This window comes from Loxodonta africana, chromosome 23 (assembly GCF_030014295.1).
Source record: "Loxodonta africana isolate mLoxAfr1 chromosome 23, mLoxAfr1.hap2, whole genome shotgun sequence".
NCBI classification, from domain to species: Eukaryota; Metazoa; Chordata; class Mammalia; order Proboscidea; family Elephantidae; genus Loxodonta; species Loxodonta africana.
This window is the reverse complement of record NC_087364.1, coordinates 59,717,850-59,739,565: the sequence shown is the minus strand read 5'-3', so window position 1 is coordinate 59,739,565 and position 21,716 is coordinate 59,717,850. Positions and strand designations below refer to the sequence as shown.

Genomic DNA, 21,716 nt, shown 5'->3' with positions numbered 1-21,716 from the left:
AGTGTTTTGAGGCATAATTCACACAGTATAATTCACCTTTTATAGATATCAGATGGATTTTAAAGGTGGTAGATCAAGGATAGAGCCAGAATTCCATCCAAGTAGATCAGAAATGGAGCTCTGGTGGCACAGTAGTTAAGCTTTTCAGCTGCTAACTGGAAAGGTTGGCAGTTCAAAGGAACACAGTGGCTCCCCAGGAGAAAAGACCTGGTGATCGGCTTCCATAAAGATTATAACCAGGAAAACCCTATGGGGAAGTTCTACACTGTCATATGGGGTTGCTATGAGTCGAAATCGACTCAACAGCATCTAGCAGCAACAATAACAGATCAGGAATGAACCTCAGGCTTATATGTTTCACAGAGAATGAGGACATTAGAAGGGGACCAGGTGCCATGTGGTGCTGCCTGCAGGCATGAACACATTCCTCCCGAGGTCAAGTTGTTCCAAACTGACGTCTAGTCAGCCCCCGACTTATGATGACTGCGTGTACAACTGAATGAAATGCTGTCCAGTCATGTGCCATCCCTATGATTGGTTGGGGATGGCACTATTGGGTTCCATAATGTTTTCAATGGCTTGTTTTTGGAAGTAGATTGCCAGGCCTTTCTTCTTAGCTCATCTTAGTTTGGAAGCTCCATTGAAATCTGTTCAGCATCATAGCAACACGTAAGCCTCCACTGACGGACAGGTGGTGTGGCTGCACATGAGGTACATTGGCTGGGAATCGAACCTGGGTCTCCCACATAAAAGGCAAGAATTCTCCCGCTGAACCACCACTGTTCCTATTCAGGGAGCCTATCAAAAGGGCTCCTTAAAACTCACTCTGAGCAGTTCTAACTTGGATAAATGGAGACCACCCATGGGCTTGGCAACCTCAGGAGAATTGACAGGCTAATCTTTACATCAGGATGAGCAGTTCTCAAGTAGTATCTCAAGCAAACCAGGCACAGACGACCTTGGCTTGTCCATCAGGGATGGCTGACTGCAGTCTTTTTTGAGTTGGTTACAAAAAAGAAGGGAACCACAAGACACTACCAGGTTCCTTTATGTTCCTCACATCCCCAAATAGTTGCGCCTCGAGGACAGGGCCCATGTCTTATGTCCGTTTTCAATACATGCCTGTGGTTGCTGATGGTAGCAAGGAAAGACCAGCCTTTCCAACCTGTATTCCTTACTCTTGCATCCTGGCTACTGCAAAACTGATCACTGGGATCTTTCGCACTAGTAAGTCTCACCACAGCTCTATGTTAGAAATAGCATGTCTTACACGTGGACCTTCCCTGTAAGCTTTGCGAGGGGCTCCTTTGGCCCATCATCATGCAGTGACCTTGGGACAAATAGGAGAAGCTATTGATGGAGGCAGCTTCTTCTATAATAACCCAACCAACAGCTACAGGAAGACTTCTGCTTTCTGGAGGGGGATACATTTCAGAGTATTAGCAGAGGCTCTGCTGTTACACTGGATTTTCTCCTATCAGCCAATGTTATGAATCAAATTGTGTCCCCTAAAAATATGTGCTATAATTCCTAACTCCTATACCTGTGGCTGGAGCCCTGGTGGAGCAGTGGTTAAAAGTGCCACCGCTAATCGAAAGGTCAGCAGTTCAAATCCACCAGCTGCTCCTTGGAAACCCTGTGGGGCAGTTCTACTCTGTCCTATAGGGTTGCTATAAGTTGGAATCAACTTAACGGCAACGGGTTAGGGGTTTTTTTTTTTTGGTTTTATCAGAACAAAACCTGTAAAAACCTTGAGAGGTTGTCACTTTTTAGTCTACTGGAAAACATCATAGTTGACCCTGTCTGGAACCCCTTTGGGCTGTTCAGGAAAGCTTTTGGCTTCTTTGCAAAACTAATTCACAGACTCATAAATGCAAAGAAGGAAACCCTTTCCAGTGATGTCTAAAGAAGAGAGGTTTTTAATTCACCACAAATGCTGGTGAATGTGCCAGGGAGGGGCCGCTTGAGCCCTTGGCTGTGTCATGCACTCTCTAATCATTTACATAGGTTTTGGAGGACACACACTACATTTACCAAACATTATCTCTCTTGAATGAAGTTTTTTTAAAGATACAAAGAGTTGGAATGAAAACGTTGGAAGGTTTTCTCTTTCATTGAACAGCTGTTTTTTATATGCCTCTTCTCTGATGTTGTAAACAGTTTTATTCAAACCAGTCACAACAACAGATGCTTTATAAAAAGGTTTTACTTGATGACACTGCTTCAGGCAATGACCCACCACTTGAAGGCAGCATTTTTCGTGAAGAAGCTTGTCAATATTTCATTTTCTAAACCCAAAGTATGTTTATCAAGTATGGAACTAAAAGGTGAAGGGAAGGTTTGGGAACGAATGTTGGATCACGTGATGAGCATGACTAATGCCACTGAGCTGTTCATGTGAAGACTGTTGAAATGCCAACTGCTTTGTTACCATATATCTACCGTAATAACAACAGTAATAATAACTATTGAGAGAGGTTCAAAATCAAACATAGGTGAACTGAGGCATCTAAGTGGGTGGCGTTCCTTTCAGGGAAGTCATCTAAAGAGACAGTCCACTTCCCCCACTGACTCTGGCGCTGTTCACGTGCTCTCTGATAATCCTGTAACTTGAGAACCAGAACATAGAGACTGTCAGTGGTCACCACATCTTGTTCTCCTCTCTGGGCGCACAGAAGATGACACTAGCCAGCCCCCTCAGAGTTAGGCAGGATTCCAGACGAATTCTGGGCAACACACTGTGAGCAGAAGTGATGTGTGAAGTGTGTCTCTTCCCAACTGAGGCAGTAAAATGCCCCATACCAGTTGCCGTCGAGTCGATTCTGACTCATGGCAACCCCAGGTGTGTCAGAGTAGAACTATGCTCCATAGGGTTTTCGATGGCTGGTTTTTAGGAAATAGATCACCAGGGCTTTCTTCCAGAGAACCTCTGGGTAGACTCGAACCGTCAACCTTTTGGTTAGCAGCTGAACACTTAACCATCTGCACTGCCCAGGGACTTCAAAATGCCCCATAGTTCTCTTTTCTTGACACAGCAACTAGAAGTCACTGTTCCAAGGGAGCTGTGAGATGGAAACCGCCTGGATCCCTGAGTCACTGCCTGGAAGGGAGCTACGTTGGAGAACTGCTGACCCAATAACTGATTTTGTGTGAATGAGAAACATTTTTGTTTTCACTGGGACTTTGGGGTGTGATTGTTACCGTAACAGCCTCTCCTAACCTTATCAACATAACAAGATTGGGATTCTACATAGGAATATCAGTTTTTGTATTTTCCTTCCACATAAATGTAGAAAGAGTTCCATCTAATTCCAAAATGCTCTGTTTGATTTTCTGTCATGCTTTGAGAGTTACTAAAAATGAATTTAAAAAAGCTTTTTTTGTTATTCCAAAATATCAAGTAAAAAAATTGAAAGCTTGACTCTCTTGAGACTACTCAAACGTTTTAAGCTAAGGCAACCTTTATCCTTGAGTCTCCACTGACAACTGCTTTAGAAGATTTAAGAGTTATTTGTTCCTCAAAAGGTTAAACATAGAGTTACCATATGATCCAGCAATTCCAATCCTAGGTATACACCCAAGAGAAATGAAAACATATGTCCACACAAAAACTTGTACACAAATGTTCATAGTAGGATTATTTGTAATCGTCAAAAAGTGGAAACAACCCAAATGTCCACTAACTGATAAATGGATAAAGAAAATGCAATACATCATACAATGGAATACTACTTGGCAAAAAAAGGGAATCAAAGCACTGATGCATGATATCTTGATCTTGTTATTTCATTTTAATAATAAAACTTGGCTTTCCTCAAAATTAACTTCACCTGTATATAACACAGTTGGCAACATATCTGCTGACAGATAGATGATATTTTATGGAGAAGTTAGAAAGAGGCATAATTTTCTGGAGCTATGACTATCCGTTTTAATTTTATTTTTTTAGTAGATAATTTATGTACATGGCTCAAAATTCAAAAGACAAAAAAGGGTATATAGTGACAGGCTCATTTGCATTCCTGACCCCAAGCCCCTATTTTCCTTCCTCAAAGGCAACCAACCCTATGAATTCCTCGTATACTCTCCTCAAAATATTCTATGCAAAACTGAATTATGACTATGAATTCATTACTATGAGTGACTATAACTATGAATTAGAACTATGCATCTAATAAGAATTCTATATTCTTGTCTTCCTCTTTACACACATGCTGTTTTACACCTCATTTTTTTCACATTAAAATATATCTTTTGAGATTGTTCCATAGCAAGTGCTCATAACATTTGACAGTATTGGAAATGCTTAACCACGTGATATGCAAACAATAATAGGAAAACGGCAATAATATGTAATTCCAAGGTTTGGTCACTAATCTAAAGCAGTCCCCAGATCATTGTGGATAATGCTGACATTAGCAATCATCTCTGCTATGTTGTAGCCTACCTGCTTCCTAAGCGTTGCTCTGGTTTCTTAGCCAAGAAGAGTCTGCAAATATCTTTTGCTTCCTCTGTGAAGTTATCATGCTCGAATATGACCTCCTCTTTCAGGGTTCTTTGCTTTAGATCCTCTTTGCTGACCTTTTCCTTGTAATCTTTGAATGGCGTTCGTCCAGCAATCATTTCATAAATACTGCACCCCATTGCAAACCAGTCCACAGGATAGGAATAACTCACTTCTTCCATTAGGATTTCAGGAGCCATGTAACCATTGGTTCCAGCCTGTAATACCCCAAACAAAAACAAAACAAAACAAAAACACAAAAATGAGTATAGCACACATTGTTACCCAATATCCGTTCTGCTGTTCCTCCCTGTTGTCTTTGTCTTCTAGTGCTGCTGTGTCAGAAATACCACAGGTGAATGGCTTTAACAAACATATATTTATTCTCTCACAGTTTAGGAGGCTAAAAGTCTGAATTCAGGGCACCAGCTCCAGGGAAATCCCTTCTCTGTCTATCAGCTCTGGGGGAAAGTCCTTGTCATCAATCTTCCCCTGGTTCTAGGAGTTTCTCAGCACAGGGACCCTGGGTCCAAAGGACAGGCTCAGGTCCTGGCTCTTCTTTCTTGGTGGTAAGAAGTCCCTCTTCTCTTTGCTTGCTTTTCTCTTCATATCTCAAAAGAGATTGACTCAAAATACAACTTAATCCTGTAGATTGTGTCCTGCCTCATTAACACAACTGCCTCTAATCCTACCTCATTAATATCATGTTTGTTGTTAGGTTTCGCTGCGATTCATAAGGTTTTCATTGCCTAATTCTTTTCAGAAGTAGACTGCCAGGTCCTTCTTCCTAGTCTGTCTTAGTCTGGAAGCTCAGCTGAAACCTGTCCGCCATGGGTGACCCTGCTGGTATCTGAATACCGGTGGCATAGCTTCCAGCATCACAGCAACATGCAAGCCCCCACAGTACAACAAGGTTAGGATTTACAACACATAGGATAATAACATCAGATCACAAAATAGAGGACAACCAGGCAATACTGGGAATCACGGCCTAGGCAAGTTGACACACATTTTGGGGGGACACAATTCAATTCATCACGCCTATTAAAATTACACCCTAATTTATTTAGAGTTGCAACCTATATTCTATTCTCTACTTCCCCGGAAGTCTCTGGTGCAGCCAGGGGAAACCACATGATCCGTTCTGGCCAATGAGACATAAAGGGGAGTTGGCTGGGGATGCAATTATAAAAGGGATAGATGTCTCTGGCCTTGAAATAGGAAAATCTTTAAGCCTCTTGACACCTCATCTTTAAGAAGAAAAGTTCAAATGGATGCTTCTAAGATGCCTTAAAGGTCTGCCTCTGTTTTCTATTCATAGGTAATAGAGAACTAAATGCACATGTTTTTAATACATTCATTGATTTAACAAATATTTAATGGATTCTTCCTACATATCTTGTAATTATAAAGTATATACTTACATTATAATATCTTTTCAAAAAACTATAATTACTTCTGGTAAAAGTACAATGTACAGCCTCTTTAGCAATTAAAAGTGCAAGCACATAAATAAATAAATAACTTCCTAAAATGATTTTAAAAAATCAGTTGCCGTTGAATTGATTCCAACTCATGGTAATGCATGTGTTGTATCAGAGTAACCACACCTTTTCGCAGGGTTTTAAAAAAATAATAATTAATTTTGTTGTTTTTGAGAATATACACAGCAAAATATACACCAATTCAACAGCTTCTACATGTACAATTCGGTGACATTGATTACATTCTTTGAGTTGTGCAACCATTCTCACCCTCTTTTTCTGACTTGTTCCTCCCCCATTAACATAAACTCACTGTCCCCTAAGGTTCCTATCCAATCTTTCGAGTTGCTCTTGTCAATTTGATCCCATAGAGATAGATCTTAAAAAAGCAAAATGCTCAAGGCACACATTCTTTACAGTTAAGCTAAACTATTGTTTGGTTTTAAGGAGACTTCAGGGAATATTTTTGGTTTTAGGTTATCTCAGGATTAACAATTGGAGACAGATCTGATTGCTGTAACTTGTTGTTAGTTTCCATCTACTGGATTCTAATTGCCGGTGGCCCCAGAAGCATATCGGGAAAGAGGGAGCACAGAGGGGGCACTTGCCCCCGGGTGTAAATCCAAGCAGGCACCAGACGAGGCATGAAATGGCATTCCCAAGCACCACAAATATGAATACAGCTGACCGAGGCAGCTGAACAAGGGGGGGAGGCGTTTCTGCTGACATGTGACTGCTACTGTCTATTCTTGAAATTGGCGGGGCAGGGGGGCGCACAACTTAGGGATTGACTCTGGGTACTCACTACATTTTTTTTTTACTCACTACACTCGCTACACCCCTGGGTGTCCCCACGTGTGCAGAACAGAACTTCCCTTAGGGTTTTCAAGGCTGTGACTTTTCAGGAGCAGATCATCAAGCCTGTCTTCCCAGGCACCTCTGGGTGGGTTCAAACCACCAACCTTGATGTTAGAGGTTGAGAACTTACTGTTTGTTCCACCTAAGAACTGTGCTGTGACTAAGTTCCAGTTACTGTAGACATTATCATCACTATTTTTCAAGTATAAAATCAGAGGGCTGTGCGTATTTAGAAATGTTGAAGGAACAAAGTATGTTTGGCTTCTTGTGTGGCTATTTGTCAATTGTTATGATAAAAAGTCTAATTTTTTCCCAGAAAACATTATCTCAGGGTAATAGTTTTAGGGGTTTCTGTAGGGTTTTCATGACTGTAACCTTTTGGAAGGAGATCCTCAGGCCCTTTTTCCAAGGTGCCTCTGGGTGGGTTTAAACAGCCAGGCTTTCAGTTAGTAGCCCAGCACTTAATCGTTTGTGCCAAACAGAGACTTCGTAAAATGATAATAAGCTTTCATTAATTCATAAAAATGATAATATAAATATTGACTGGGCTATGGGAAACAGATGAACAGACTCTGTAAATTAATCCAGACTTTTAAGACAGCGGTGTGGCATAAACCCAAACCCATAGAGCAATGAAAAATAAGAGGTATCCAGCTGGTTGTGTCTTTCAATCAGGCTATTTAACTCTGGAGTGTGTATGTCAAAGAAATAACTCGAAAGAAAGAAAGCAGAAATTATACCAAGAATTTTGTAGCCTCATTATTCATACTGGCCTCAAGCAAGAAACACCCAAATGCCAGTTGATAAAGACAATCAACTAGAGCCTGTTGTTAATACCCAGGAATTATATGCATATAATGGTCTTTACAAAGTAATTACAACTATGCACTTCAGTACATCAAAAAAGGTTGGAAAACATTATCTAGAAAGTGAAAAGATAACCTACAGAATGGGAGAAAATATTTGAAAACCATATATTTGAAAGAGTCCAGTATCTGGTTGGAGTCCTGTGGCGCAGTGGTTAAGAGCTCAGCTGCTAACCAAAATGTCATCAGTTCGAATCCACCAGCCACTCCGTGGAAAGCCATGGGGCAGTTCTACTCTGTCCCATAGGGTCGCTGTGAGTCAGAATTGTCTATGAGTCAGAATCAACTCAACGGCAACGGGTTTGGTTTCAGTTTTAGTATCTGAAATATAAACCCACCCCAGTGTCATCGAGTCGATTCCAACTCATAGCGACCCTATAGGACAGGGTATAACTGCCCCATAGAGTTTTCAAGGAGCGCCTGGCGGATTCGAACTGCTGACCCTTTGGTTAGCAGCTGTAGCACTTAACCACTACGCCACCTATATATATATTTTAAAAAACTCTTAAAAATCAACAACGAAAAGACAAACAACCCACTTCAAAAATGGGCAAAAGACTTGAACAGACGTTTCTTCAAAGGAGATATAAAAAGGACTAGAAAGCACATGAAAAGACGGTCTGCATCATTAGTCACAAACTTGTTGTCGCTGAGTCTATTCTGACTCATGGTGACCCTGTGTGTTTCAGAGCAGAACTGTACGTACGGTTTTCAGTGTCTGTGACCTTTCAGAAGTAGATTGCCAGGACTTTTTTCTTCTGAGCATTGGTCATTAGGGAAATGCAAATAAAAACCACAATTAGATACCACTTTACAACCATTAGGATGGCTATAATTTAAAAAATAAAGAAAGAAAAATAACAAATATTGTTGAGGATGTAGAGAAATTGGACCCCCATACACTGTACAGGTTGTTTTGTGTTACGTTGCTGGTGGGAACGTAAAATGGTGCAGCCACTGTGGAAAACAGTTTGGCAGTCACTCGACAAGTTAAATACAGAAGTACCATATGACACAGCAGTCCTACTTACTCCTAGGTACATAGCCAAAAGAATTGAAAGACAAGTATTCAAATAAATACTTGTACAGGAAAGTTCATAGCAACATTCTTCACTCTAGCCAACAGGTGGAAACAACTTAAATGCCAGTCGTCTGACGAACGGATAAACAAAATGTGGCATAGCCATACAACGGAATATTATTCAGCCGTAAGAAGGAATGAAGTACTTATACTTACTACGATGTGGATGAACCTCAAAAATATTATGCTAAGTGAAAATGTCACCTTGAAGACTAAAGTGCACCTGACCCAAACCCTGGGGTTTTTAATTGCCTCATATGCATGCAAAAGCTGGATGGTAAATAAGGAAAACCGAAGAAGAACTGACGTCTTTGAATCATGGTGCTGGCGAAGAACATTGAATATACCACGGACGGCCAAAAGAATGAACAGATCCATCTTGGAAGAAGTACAGCCAGAATGCTCCTTAGAAGCAAGGATGGGAGACTATCTCTCAAATACTTTCAACATGTTACCAGGAGGAATCAGTCCCTGGAGAAGGACATCATGCTTGGTAGAGGGTCAGTGAAAAAGAGGAAGACCCTCAATGAGATGGACTGACACAGTGACTGCAACAATGGGCTCAAGCATAGCGATTGTGAGGATGGTGCAGGACCAGGCAGTGTTTCATTCTGTTGTACATAAGGTCGCGATGAGTCAGCACCAACTCGATGGCACCTAACAAGTGAAAGAACAGACACAAAAGGCCACATATTGTGTGATTCCATTTGTATAAACTACCCACAATAGGTAAATCCATAGAGACAGAAAGCAGATTGTTGGTTGCTGGGCACTGCGAGAGGGGTGGGGGTAGGGTATAACTGCTTAATGGGTATGGGGGATCCCTCGGGAGTGATGAAATGTTTTGGACCTAGATAGAGGTGACGGTTGCACAATATTGTCAATGTACTTAATGCCACTGAACTGTACACTCTGAAATGGTTAATTTTCCACTATGTGAATTAAAAAAAAAAAAGGTTAGAAAGTGTTTTGGCTGTTCATTAAGTGATTTTTTTGTTGTGTTTAATTGCTTTAGTATATTTTTTTATGTACACAGTGCCTGTTTCGTTCTTTTGTGCACAGGGTCACTGTGAGTCGGAACCGACTCAATGGCACCTAACAACAACAACAGCGTCTGTAATGTCTCATAAACATTAAATTCCATGGATAATTTCTACATGGATAACAACAGTGAAGAAACACAAGTGACCCAAGCACTAATGAGGAGTAATTGACCTGTACAAGAAAATTCTGGAAGTGACCGGAGTCTGACTGATGGGGCATGAGTCAGCACAGCACTGCTGTTTTCACAGAAGCTGGTATATAATTTGTGTGACCATATGTTCCGGTTTGCCCAGGACAGTCCTAGTTTACATCTGTTGTCCTGGCGTCTTGTCTAGTTTTGTATTTGCCCAAACAAAAGCGTCCTGTAGATTCCTTTGAGGTTCAGGATATAGGCTTACTCATCTTTTTTTTTTTCCCAATAATTTTTTATTTTGCTGTTGTTGTTAAGAATATACACAGCAAAAAATACACCAATCTAAGTTTCTACATGTACAATTCTGTGACATTGATTGCATTCTTCGAGCTGTGCAACCATTCTCACCCTCCATTTCTGAGTTGTTCCTCCCCCATGAATATAAACTCACTGCCCCCTGAGGTTCCTATCTAATCTTTTGAGTTGCTACTGTCAATTTAATCCCATACAGATAGAACTTAAAAAAGCGTAATGCTCAAGGGAGACATTCCTTACTAGTTAAGCCAAACTATTGTTTAGTTTTAAGAAGTCTTACTCATCTTATACCCAAACTCAGACACTGACCACAGGGCCTCAGACTAGGTGGACACCAGACCAAAGCTTTGCTAAATAAACAACCATAAAGATAGGGGCTAGATGTTTTCCATTCACTAGCCAATAAACATTTGGAGGTGTCGTGACCTGCAGTGAGTTCTAGGGATAGGAAGACAGGGAAGGTCTGGTCTCTGCCCATGAGGATTTAGAGACTTGTGGAGACAGACAGGTCAAAGGTTAATCCAATACAGTAGGGTAAATGCCACAATGAGTGTGAAACAAGTGCAGGGAGGTCAGAGGGGCGTCTGTGTGTGTGTATGTCTGTGTGTGTTGAGGATACTTCACTGAAGGGCAATAAAAAAATAGCTGAGCTAAATCATGAGAGGAGAACCTGTCACACCACAAAGGGCTATCCAGGTAATGAGCAGGTGCAAGAAATGGAGTAAGGAAAATTGAAAAATGTAGGGCGTTCAGGGAACTTAAAGGAATTTGTCATCACTGGAATATAGGATCTGTGGGATGCAGTTGCAGGTAAGGTGTGGATGAGATTAAGAAACTCTGTATGGCAAAGAGGCAAAATCCGTTTTCAGTCCCTCTTTTCCCTTGCTTCCCTCTACTATAGAGGCCAGAAAGCTAAAATACTCCACCTGCCAGCCCCCTTCGCACCTGGAGGATCTATGTAATATAAGCTTTGTTTGAGAGGTTCGCAAGTATGGGATGTGAGAGTCAGGGGAAAAGGGAAGTGAGTTTACCTGGAAATACATAAAAGTAATAAAATGGAATAATGGTTGGACAGAGGAGTGGATAGATGGATACCTATGTGAGAGATGTATGTGCCTAGTAAAATGTTCATGGTATACAACGCGATATTGTTCAGTGTGGTATGATGGGTTGATTTTATATGGCCTTTTTCACCATGGTCTTGTAACTCCCACCAAATGATTGGGTGGGACAATGCGAATAAGGTACTTGTGGCCCACCAACAGGATCGGACAGCCTGCTAATAGTACAAATAAGGTGCATGGTGCCCTTGTGGGGGTGGAACCATGCAAATAAGGTGTATGAAACCCTACCAAGGGGATTGGTCAGTTTTGCCATCCCAATAAGCTTAAAAGAGAGCCAATCTCAGAGCAGATTGGGGCCTGACTAGCACCAAGAATAAGAGAAGCAAGCTGAGTGCATCCATTGGACCCAGGATCCCTGAACAGAGACCCTCCTAGACCCAAGAGACAGACAGAGAGCTGAGATGGCAAGATGGGGAGAAGCACTGGCAGAGAAATTGTGGCAGCAGAGGCAGCAGAATCAGAAGACAGGCAGAAGTCATAGTGAGCTTCTCAGCCCACAGAGTGAGAAAGTTGAATGCCTTTGGGCAGGAGGCTTGCTGGCAGAGTGGGGTGCTTCTGGGCACTTGATGGAACTAGGCTTGCCAACTCAAGGACTAAGAGAGCTGAGTACCTTCAGGCAGCAGGCTTCCTGGCCGAGTGGGGTGCCTTACTGACAAAGCTAAAGAGCTTTGTAACACTTGCCCAAGTAGGCCAGAGGCCAGGCTGAGAGGCCAGGCTGAGGGGCCAAGGGGCCAGAGAAAGCCCTGCCTGAAGGCAAGGCTGAGAAGAGGCTGTCCTGACCAAAGGACTGTATCCTGAGTCCTTCCTGATCCTGAATTGTAAGCTGTTGCTTCCCTAATAAACCATATAACTGTAATTTGGTCTGTGAATTCTATGTGGCCATCGCAATAAATTATCAAGCCCAGCAGAGAAGTAGAGAGTGCTGTGGAAGGGATAGATGGTATCAGAACTGGCAAAAAGGTTGGAAGGTGGAGGCATGTCTGACCTCTGCCTCATATGTAAGCTTCGGGCTGATGCTGATGGTGATTCTCTTTCCCCCTCGTGAAGTTAGAGGAAGTCAGATGCCACCTTCACATTATTTTTACGTTCGGTAACATGAAAGAATGAAGTACTGATACACACTATAACATGGATGAACCTGGAAAACATTATGTTAAGTGAAACCAGCCACAAAAGACCAAATATTGTATGATTCTGTTCGTATGAAATTTCGAGAAGAGGCAAATCTATAGGGACAGAAAGTAGATTAGTGGTTGCTTAGGGTTTTGAAAGGGGGAATGCGAGTGATTGCTAAGGGATACAGGGTTTCTTTTGGGGTCATGAAATATTCTCAAATTAGGTTGTGGTGATGTTTGCACAACACTGAATATACTAAAATCTATGGTATACTTCAAATGGTACATTTTATGGTATTTAATCATTTCTCAATAGAGTTGTTAAAAATTAACGGTAAACTTTAGGTAGTGGGTATACAGATGCTTGCTGTGAAATTCTTTCAATTTTGCTGTAAGTTTGAAAATTTTTGTAGTAGGAAGTTAAGGAAAAAGTGGGGCAAGAGGGGATGTAATGCCAGCTGTTACCAGGCTGGCTGCTGGTTCCTGGGGCATAAGGGACATTTTTGTAATTGTCACTAGGAGGAACCACAGGAGAAAGAACGGGAGTCTATCTGCCCAATTCCCTCCTATCTCCTTTTTCCATTGGTCAAGGAGCTAATTTGTCTGTATGTCTAGATGTGTCATCTGGACCCATGGCAGCTGCCCAGGAAATCAGGTCCCACAGCCCACAGCATGGTGTGTCATTCTGTTCTGAAAGTGGAGGGGGCAATCAGGCTAAATGGGGTGCCCACGAGACACCACTGAAGAGAGAGAAAGGAGTCAGTCAAGGGAACGTAGGAAGGTGCATATAAGGTTTGTGGCCTAATACATCAACATTATGAAATTTCTCAATATTGTACTTTGACATGGCCCTTTTTTCATCATGGGGCTAACTACTGGCTAGCCCCTCAATTCAGAAGCCAATGGCTGTCAGTCTTGGGAAATTTTCTTATGTTATTTATTTCAATCATTGTTTCCTTTCCATTTTTTTATCTTTGGAAATCCTGAACTTTTATCCTTTATGTTTCTTACCTTTTCTTCCTGTTTTCTGTTTGTTTTTCTTTCTTTTTCCTGGGAGACTTCCTCTATTTTTTTTCTTCCAACTCTTTTACTTAAAAAAAAAGTTTATTTTGGAAAATTGCAAGCATATACAACAGAAGAATGACTGGAATATAAATCCAATGTACCCCCTACCCAGCTCCAACAATGATCGATACATGGCCGATCTTGTTTTATCAATAATTCCATCAACTCCCTGTAGCCCAGATATCCTAGACATCATATCGTTTGTATTTCATTATGTATTTCTAAATGATATGTCACTTAAAAAACAAACAAAGCAACCACAATGCCATTACCTCACTTCTTCTTTTCATGACAGAGCCCTAGTGGCGCAGGGGTTAAGAGCGCATCTGCTAACCAAAAAGTCAGCAGTTTGAATCCACCAGCTGCTCCTTGGAAACCCTATGGGGCAGTTTTACTCTGTTCTGTGAGGTCGCTCTGAGTCAGAACCAACTCAACAGCAACGGGTTTAGTTTTGGTTTTGGGGAATATTTGCATTTTTCCAATTGCCCTATAAAGCTTTTAAACAGCACTTTGGTTTAACTTGGGACCCAAATAGGGTCTATACCAAGTGATTGATACGTCTCTTAAACCTCTTTTAACAGATAGGCTCTGTCCCTGTCTTCCTTCACCTTACCTTGGTAAGTTTTTGTTGGAAAAAACTAGCCAAACCATACAGTTTCCCAGAGTCTGGAGTTTGCTGACTGCCTCCTCATTGTTGTTGTTAGGTGCCATTGAGTCAGCTCCCGCTCATAGCAACCCTACGTACAACTGAATGAAATAGTGCCCAGTCCTGCGCCATCCTCACAATTGTTATGTTTAAGCCCATTGTTGCAGCCACTGTGTCAATTCATTTCATACAGGGTCTTCCTCTTTTTTGCTGACCCTCCAGGGACTGGAGAATGACATCACGCTTGGTAACATGTCCTAATACATGAAATGAAGTCTGGTCACCCCCACTTCTAAGGAACATTCTGGCTGTAATTCTTCCAAGACAGATTTATTCTTCTGGCAGTCCATGGTGTATTCAATGTTCTTCTCTAACACTATAATTCAAAGGCATCAGTTCTTCTTTGGTCTTTTTTATTCATTGTCCAGCTTTTGCATGCATATGAGGTGACTGAAAACACCATGGCTTGAATCAGGAGCGCCTTAATCCTTAAAGTGACATCTTTGCTTTTTAACACTTTAAAAATATCTTTTGTAGCAGATTTGCCCAATGCAACGTGTCATTTGATATCTTGACTGCTGCTTCCACGGCTGTTGGTTGTGGATCCAAGTAAAATGAAATCCATAACAACTTCAATGCTTTCTCCATTTATCATGATGTTGCTCATTGGTCCAATTGTAAGGGTTTTTGTTTTCTTTATGTTAAGGTGTAATCCACACTGAAGACTGTGGTCTTTGATCTTCATCAGTAAGTGCTTCAAAATTTTCTTTGATTTCAGCAAGCAAAGTGATGTCATCTGCATATTGCAGGTTGTTAATGAGTCTTCCTCCAATCCTGATGCCCCGTTCCTCTTCATATAGTCCAGCTTCTCTGATTATTTGCTCAGCAGATTGAATAAGTATGGTGAAAGGATACGGCCCTGATACACACCTTTCCTGACTTTAAACTATGCGGTATCCCCTTGTGCTATTTGAATGACGGCCTCCTGGTCTATATACAGGTTCCTCATGAGCGCAATTTTGTGTTCTGAAATTCCCATTCTTCACAATGTTATCCATAATTTGTTATGATCAACACAGTCGAATGCCTTTGCATAGTCAATAAACCCAGGTAAACATCTTTCTGGTATTCTCTGCTCTCAGTCAAGATCCATCTGACATCAGCAATGATATCCGTCATTCCACGTCCTCTTCTGAATCTGGCATGAATCTCTGACAGTTCCCTGTCAATGTACCGTTTTTGAATGATCTTCAGCAAAATTTGACTTGTGTGTGATATTAATGATGTTGTTTGATAATTTCCGCATTCGGTGGGATCACCTTTCTCTGGAATGGGAAAAAATATGGATCTTTTCCAGTCAGTTGGTCAGGTAACTGTCTTTCAAATTTCTTCACACAGACGACTGTGCACTTCCAGTGCTACATCCATTTGTTAAAACATTTCAATTGGTATTCCGTCAATTCCTGGAGTCTTGTTTTTCACCAATGCCTTCAGGGCAGCTTGAACTTCTCCCTTTAGTACCATCGGTTCTTGATCAGATGTTACCTCCTGAAATGGTTGAATATCAACCAATTCTTTTTGGTACAGTGACTCTGTGTGTTCCTTCCATCTTCTTTTGATGCTTCCTGCACCGTTATTTTCCCTGTAGAATCCTTCAATATTGCAACTTGAGGCTTGAATTTTCTCTTCAGTTCTTTCAGCTTGAGAAATGCCAAGCTTGTCCTTCCCTTTTGGTTTTCTAACACCAGGTTTTTGCACATTTCATTACAATACTTTACTTTGTCTTCTTGAGCAGCCCTTTGAAATCTTCTCTTCAGCTCTTTTACTTCATTTCTTCCATTTGCTTTAGCTACTCTACATTCAAGAGCAAATTTCAGAGTTTCTTCTGACGTCCATTTTCGTCTCTTTTTCCTTTCCTGTCTTTTTAATGACCTCTTGCTATCTTCATGTATGATGTCCTTGATGTCATTCCACAACTCATCTGGTCTTAGAACATTAGTGTTCAGTGTGTCAAATCTATTCTTAAGATGGTCTCTAAATTCCAGTGGACTATATTCAAGGCTGTACTTTGGCTCTCGTGGCCTTGTTCTTATTTTCTTCATCTTCAACTTGAACCTGCATATGAGCAATTGATGGTCTGTTCCTCAGTCACCCCATGGCTTGTTCTGTCTGATGATACTGAGCTTTTCCATCATCTCTTTCCACAGATGTAGTCAATTTGATTCCTGTGTATTCCATATGGTGAGGTCCACGTGTATAGTCGCCGTTCATGTTGTTGAAAAAGGTATTTACAATGAAGAAAATTCTATCATGTCATCTCCGGCGCTGTTTCTATCGTCAAAGCCATATTTTCCAACTACTGTTCCTTCTTCTTTGTGTCCAACTTTCACATTCCAATCACCAGTAATTATCAATGCATCTTGATTGCATGTTTGACCAATTTCTGACTACAGAAGTTGGCAAAAAAAATCTTCAATTTTCCTGGGGAAGCCCAGCACAACCTGTACAAGGCAAGACCATGGTAGCTGCACAGACACATCCAAACTCCTTGAGGGACCAAATTGCTGGGCCGAGGGCTGTGGGGACCATGGTCTCTGGGAACATCAGAGTTTATAACGAATATGTTCTATACTCTACTTTGGTGAGTAGCATCTGGAGTCTTAAAAGACTGTGAGCGGCCATCTAAGGTACTCCACTGGTCTCACTCCTTCGGGAGTGAGAAAGAATGAAGAAAACTAAAGACATAAGGGAAAGATTAGTCCAAAGGACTAATGGACCACACCTGCCACGCCCTCCACCAGACCGAGTCCAGTACAACTAGATGGTGCCCAGCTACCACCACTGACTGCTCTGACAGGATCACAATAGAGTGTCCCAGACAGAGCTGGAGGAAAATGTAAAACAAAAATTTAACTCAAAAAGAAAGACCAGGCTTCCTGGCCTGACAGAGACTAGAGAAACCCTGAGAGTATGGCCCCCAGACACCGTTTCAGCTCAGTAATGAGGCCACTCCTGAGGTTCACCCTTCAGCCAAAGATTGAACAGTCCCATGGGGCAAAACAAGACTAAAGGGGCGCACCATCCCTGGGGCAGGTATTGAAAAGTAGAAGGAAACAGGAAAGCTGGTAATAGGGAACCAGGGTTGAGAAGGGACAGTGTTGACATGTCATGGGTTTGTTAACCAAGGTCATACAACAATGTGTGTACTGTTTGTTGAGAAACTAGTTTGTTCTGTAAACCTTTATCTAAAATTCAATTTAAAAAAATCTTCAATTTCCTCATCTTTGGCATTTAGTGGTTGGTGTGGAAATTTGAATAATAATCTCATTAATTGGTCTTCCTTGTAGATATATGGATATTATCCTATCGTTGACAGTATTGTACTTCAAGATAGATCTTGAAAAGTTCTTTTGATGATGAATATGACATCATTCCTCTTCAATTTGTCATTCCCGGCATAGTAGATCCCATGATTTTCCAAACCAAAATGGTCTATACCAGCCCGTTTCAGCTCACTAATGCCTAGGATGTTTGCAACTGTTTTTCCTCATTTTGAGTTGTGCCACATCAGCAAATGAAGGTCCTGGAAATTTGACTCCATCCACATCATTAAGGTCAACTCTACTTTGAGGAGGCAGCTCTTCCCCAGTTGTATTTTGAGTATCTTCCAGCCTGAGGGATCCATCTTTCGGCACTACATTAGACAATGTTCTGCTGCTATTCATAAGGTTTTCACTTGCTAATTTTTTCGGGAGTAGACAGGTAAGTCCCTTTTCCTGGTCCGTCTTAGTCTGGAAGCTCAGCTGAAACCTGTCTACCTTTGGTGACCCTGCTGGTATTTAAATACTGGTGGCATAGCTTCCAGCATCGTAGCAATACAGAAGGCATCACAGCGCAACAAACTGACAGAGTGTGGGGGACTGCCTCATTGGGTGTCATTTAAAATGTTCTTCTATTCTTAGTGTTTCCTGTTAATTGATAGCTAGTTCTAGAGATTGACTCTACAGAGCTTTTCATTTCTGCAAATATGATTTTTACTGATACATAATTAACATACAATAATGTGCACAGATCTTAGGTATTTAATTAAATAAATTTTGACAATTGAATACACACACATGTAAAATCCACCCAAACAAGGTATAGAACGTTTTTATCCACCCAGAAAGTTTCGTGGTTCCCTTTCTGGTCAATTCTCCTTCCTGGCTCCCAGGCAACTATTTTCTGATTTCTAACAGCATAGATTAGTTTTGGTGTAGTGGTTAAGTGCTATGGCTGCTAACCAAGAGGTTGGCAGTTCAAATCTGCCAGGCGCTCCTTGGAAACTCTATGGGGCGGTTCTACTTTGTCCTATAGGGTCGCTCTGAGTCGGAATCGACTTAACGGCAGTGGGTTTGGTTTTTTTGGTTTGGCTTCTCAGGCAACTACTTTCTGATTTCTAACAGCGTAGATTAGTTTTGTCTGTCATGGATTTCATCTAAATGGAATTATACGTATGTATTCTTTTGTATCTGGTTTATTTTGTTTAACATAATGTTTTTGAAATTTATCCATGTTGTTCTGCATACATATGTAGAGTACTTTTTTTTATTTCCAAATATTCTCCATGTTCTCTGAATGTTCTTTTTTTAAAAAATAGCATCTCTTCTTGTTTCATGGACGTGATATCATCTCTTAAGTCTCAAAAGATATTAATTATAAAACCAAACCAGTTGCTTTGGCATTAATTGTGACTCCTGGCAACCCCACCTGTGCTCCATAGAGTTTTCAATAGTTGTGATCTTTTGGAAGTAGATTGTCAAGCCTTCCTTCTGAGACACTTCTGGATGGATTTGAACTGCCAACCTTTCAGTTAGTAGTCAAGCACTTAACTGTACCACCCAGGAACAGGTTCTCTTCATGTCTGTCTTGAGCATTATGCTCTTTTAAGATCTATCTATATGGGATCAAATTGACAACTACAACCCAAAAGACCAGATGGGAATCTTAGGGGGCAGTGAGTGTATGTTAATGGAAGAGGAACAATTCAGAAAAAGAGGGTAAGAATTGAAGCACAACTCGAAGACTGTAATCAGTGTCGTTGAAATATACAAACAGAGACTTGAATTGGTGTATGTTTTTGCTGTATATATTCTCCACAACAACAACAACAGGACAAGATAAATTATTTAAAAAAACATTCTTTTCACTTCCTGCATTGCTCCCGTTTTCTCCAAGTTTCCTTCTTCTGTTTGTTTTGGTACTGTCTTCAATTTTGGAGAGTTTTCTCAAATAACACATGACCTTTGACTGTTTATAATTCAGAGTGAAGCACCAAAAAGCTTACTAGAAGCTATGTGGGTGTCCGTCTTGTCAACTGATGGACTTCACTCTGGGGAACCCCACCTAGGGGCATTCGGAGGCCTTTTCTCTTAGACTGGCCACTTTCCCCACAGAGGAACCCTGTGATATCCTACCTGAGCAGTGTCAGCCTGCCTGCCCTCCTTCTGGGAGCTGAGGTGGGGAAAGGGTGGAGGGCCCCCCTATTCAGTGTGTAATCTTTCATTAAGTCTCCCTCCCCTTCCCACAGCTCTCTGTTGGGCTTCATGTTTCTGCACCCGGATTCTCTATGGTTCAACCTCTTATGCTGGGAGGGAGAAAAAAAAAAAAGGAGGGAGAGGAGTGAAGAAAGAACATAAACAACATCCGACTGAAGTTAAGACGGTGGTGATTGGTAAGTTCTACTCATCAACATTTATTGTAAGCTGGCTTCCAGTGAGCAAATTTCACAAGATAAGATCACTAATCAGTACGCTGGATAAACATCAGTTGCTCAGGAGAAGGTGTAGCGTGAAAATGGACAACATGCCTTGACAAACAAAGCATGAACAAAGGATTGTGCAACACACGCTAGGAGAAGAAAATTGGAAATAATAATGGGCAATACTTATCAGTTGCCTATTACATGCTAGCTATTTTCACAAGCGCTTTATGTGAATTTCCTGTTTAATCTTCATAATAACCCTCTGAGATAGCTACAATTTTTTATTATAATATTTATTTTATTGTACTTTTTTAGATGAAGGTTTATAGAACAAACTAGTTTCTCATTAAACAGTACACATATTGTTTTATAACACTGGTTCACAACGCTCTCCCTTCTCAGCCTTGGGTTCCTTATTACCAGCTTTCCTGTTCCCTCCTGCCTTCTAGTCCTTGCCCCTGGGCTGGTGTGCCCCTTTAGTCTCACTTTGTTTTATAGGCTTTTCCAATGTTTGGCTGAAGGGTGAACCTCAGGAGTGACTTCATTACTGAGCTAAAAGGGTGTCTGGGGCCATACTCTCAAGGTGTCTTCAGTCTCTCTCAGGCCAGTAAGTATGGTCTTTTTTTGTGGGTTAGAATTTTGTTCTATGTTTTTCTCCAGCTCTGCCCAGGACCCTCTATTGTGATCCCTGTCAGCACAGTCAGTGGTTATACCTGGGCATCATCTAGTTGGACTGGACTCAGTCTGGTGAAGGTCATGGTAGATATGGTCCATTAGTCCCTTGGACTAATCTTTCAGTTGTATCTTTAGTTTTCTTCTTTCTCTCTTGCTCCCGAAGGCATAAGACCAGTGGCATATCTTAGATGGCTGCTTACAGTCTTTTAAGATCCCAGATGCTACTCACCAAAGTAGGATGTAGAACATTTTCTTTATAAACTATACTATGCCAATTAAGCTAGATGTTCCCTGAGACCATGGTCCCCACAGCCCTCAGACCAGCTATTCGGTCCCTCAAGGAGTTTGGATGTGTCTGTGGAGCTTCCACGACCTTGCCTTGCACAAGTGTTGGGTACTGTCTTACCCTTCACCAAAGTTACCACTTATCTACTTTCTATTTGATGTCTTTCCCTCCCACCCCTCCCTTGTTTTGTAACCATCAAAGATTGTTCCTTTTTGTGTGTGAACCTTTCATGAGTTTTTATAGAATTGGTCTCATACAATATTTGTCCTTTTCTGATTGACTTATTTGACTCAGCATAATGCCCTCCAGATTCATGATATAGCTGCTATTTTATCCCCATTTTAGATTAGGAAACTGAGCCACAGAGAGGTTAAATCTTGCCCAAGTTCATCCACCCAGGATTTATACACAGACCTGCACTTTTAAGTACTACATCTTACGTCATCTATGGAAGTAGGTGAAGGGGCTTTTTCTTACCTCTTCAAGTTCCTTTCAGGATTTCTTTTCTCCCTTTGGAGTCCCCTCCTTCCCTTTCCCCACCTGCCAAGTACTGGCTCCTTGGTCCTGGCCCTTTCTTGCTCAGGATGCTTCTCTCCTCCCTTTCCCTATAGGTCCCCCTTTCTTTGCCTGAATCTCTGCTCATCAGGCTGGCTGGGCCACTCCACACCACAGAAGCTTCTGGGAGGTGGGAAGCCAACCCTGTGCTCTGGGACCGCCCTTCTCCCTCCTCAAGGAAATAAATGAACAATTGGCACACCATCTTTACAGCACCTCAGG

The 21,716-nt window shown here is 41.4% G+C and overlaps 1 protein-coding gene across 1 annotated transcript in view; it reads right to left on the bottom strand.

Annotated features, from left to right (window-relative positions):
* The window catches only part of GRK7 (G protein-coupled receptor kinase 7), a 48,932-nt gene that overhangs the window by 5,397 nt on the left and 21,819 nt on the right, over window positions 1–21,716 (bottom strand). The window contains exon 3 of the mRNA XM_003416174.4: window positions 4,448–4,722. Coding sequence (XP_003416222.2) covers window positions 4,448–4,722 — 275 coding nt within the window. The remainder of the gene's footprint in view (window positions 1–4,447; window positions 4,723–21,716) is intronic.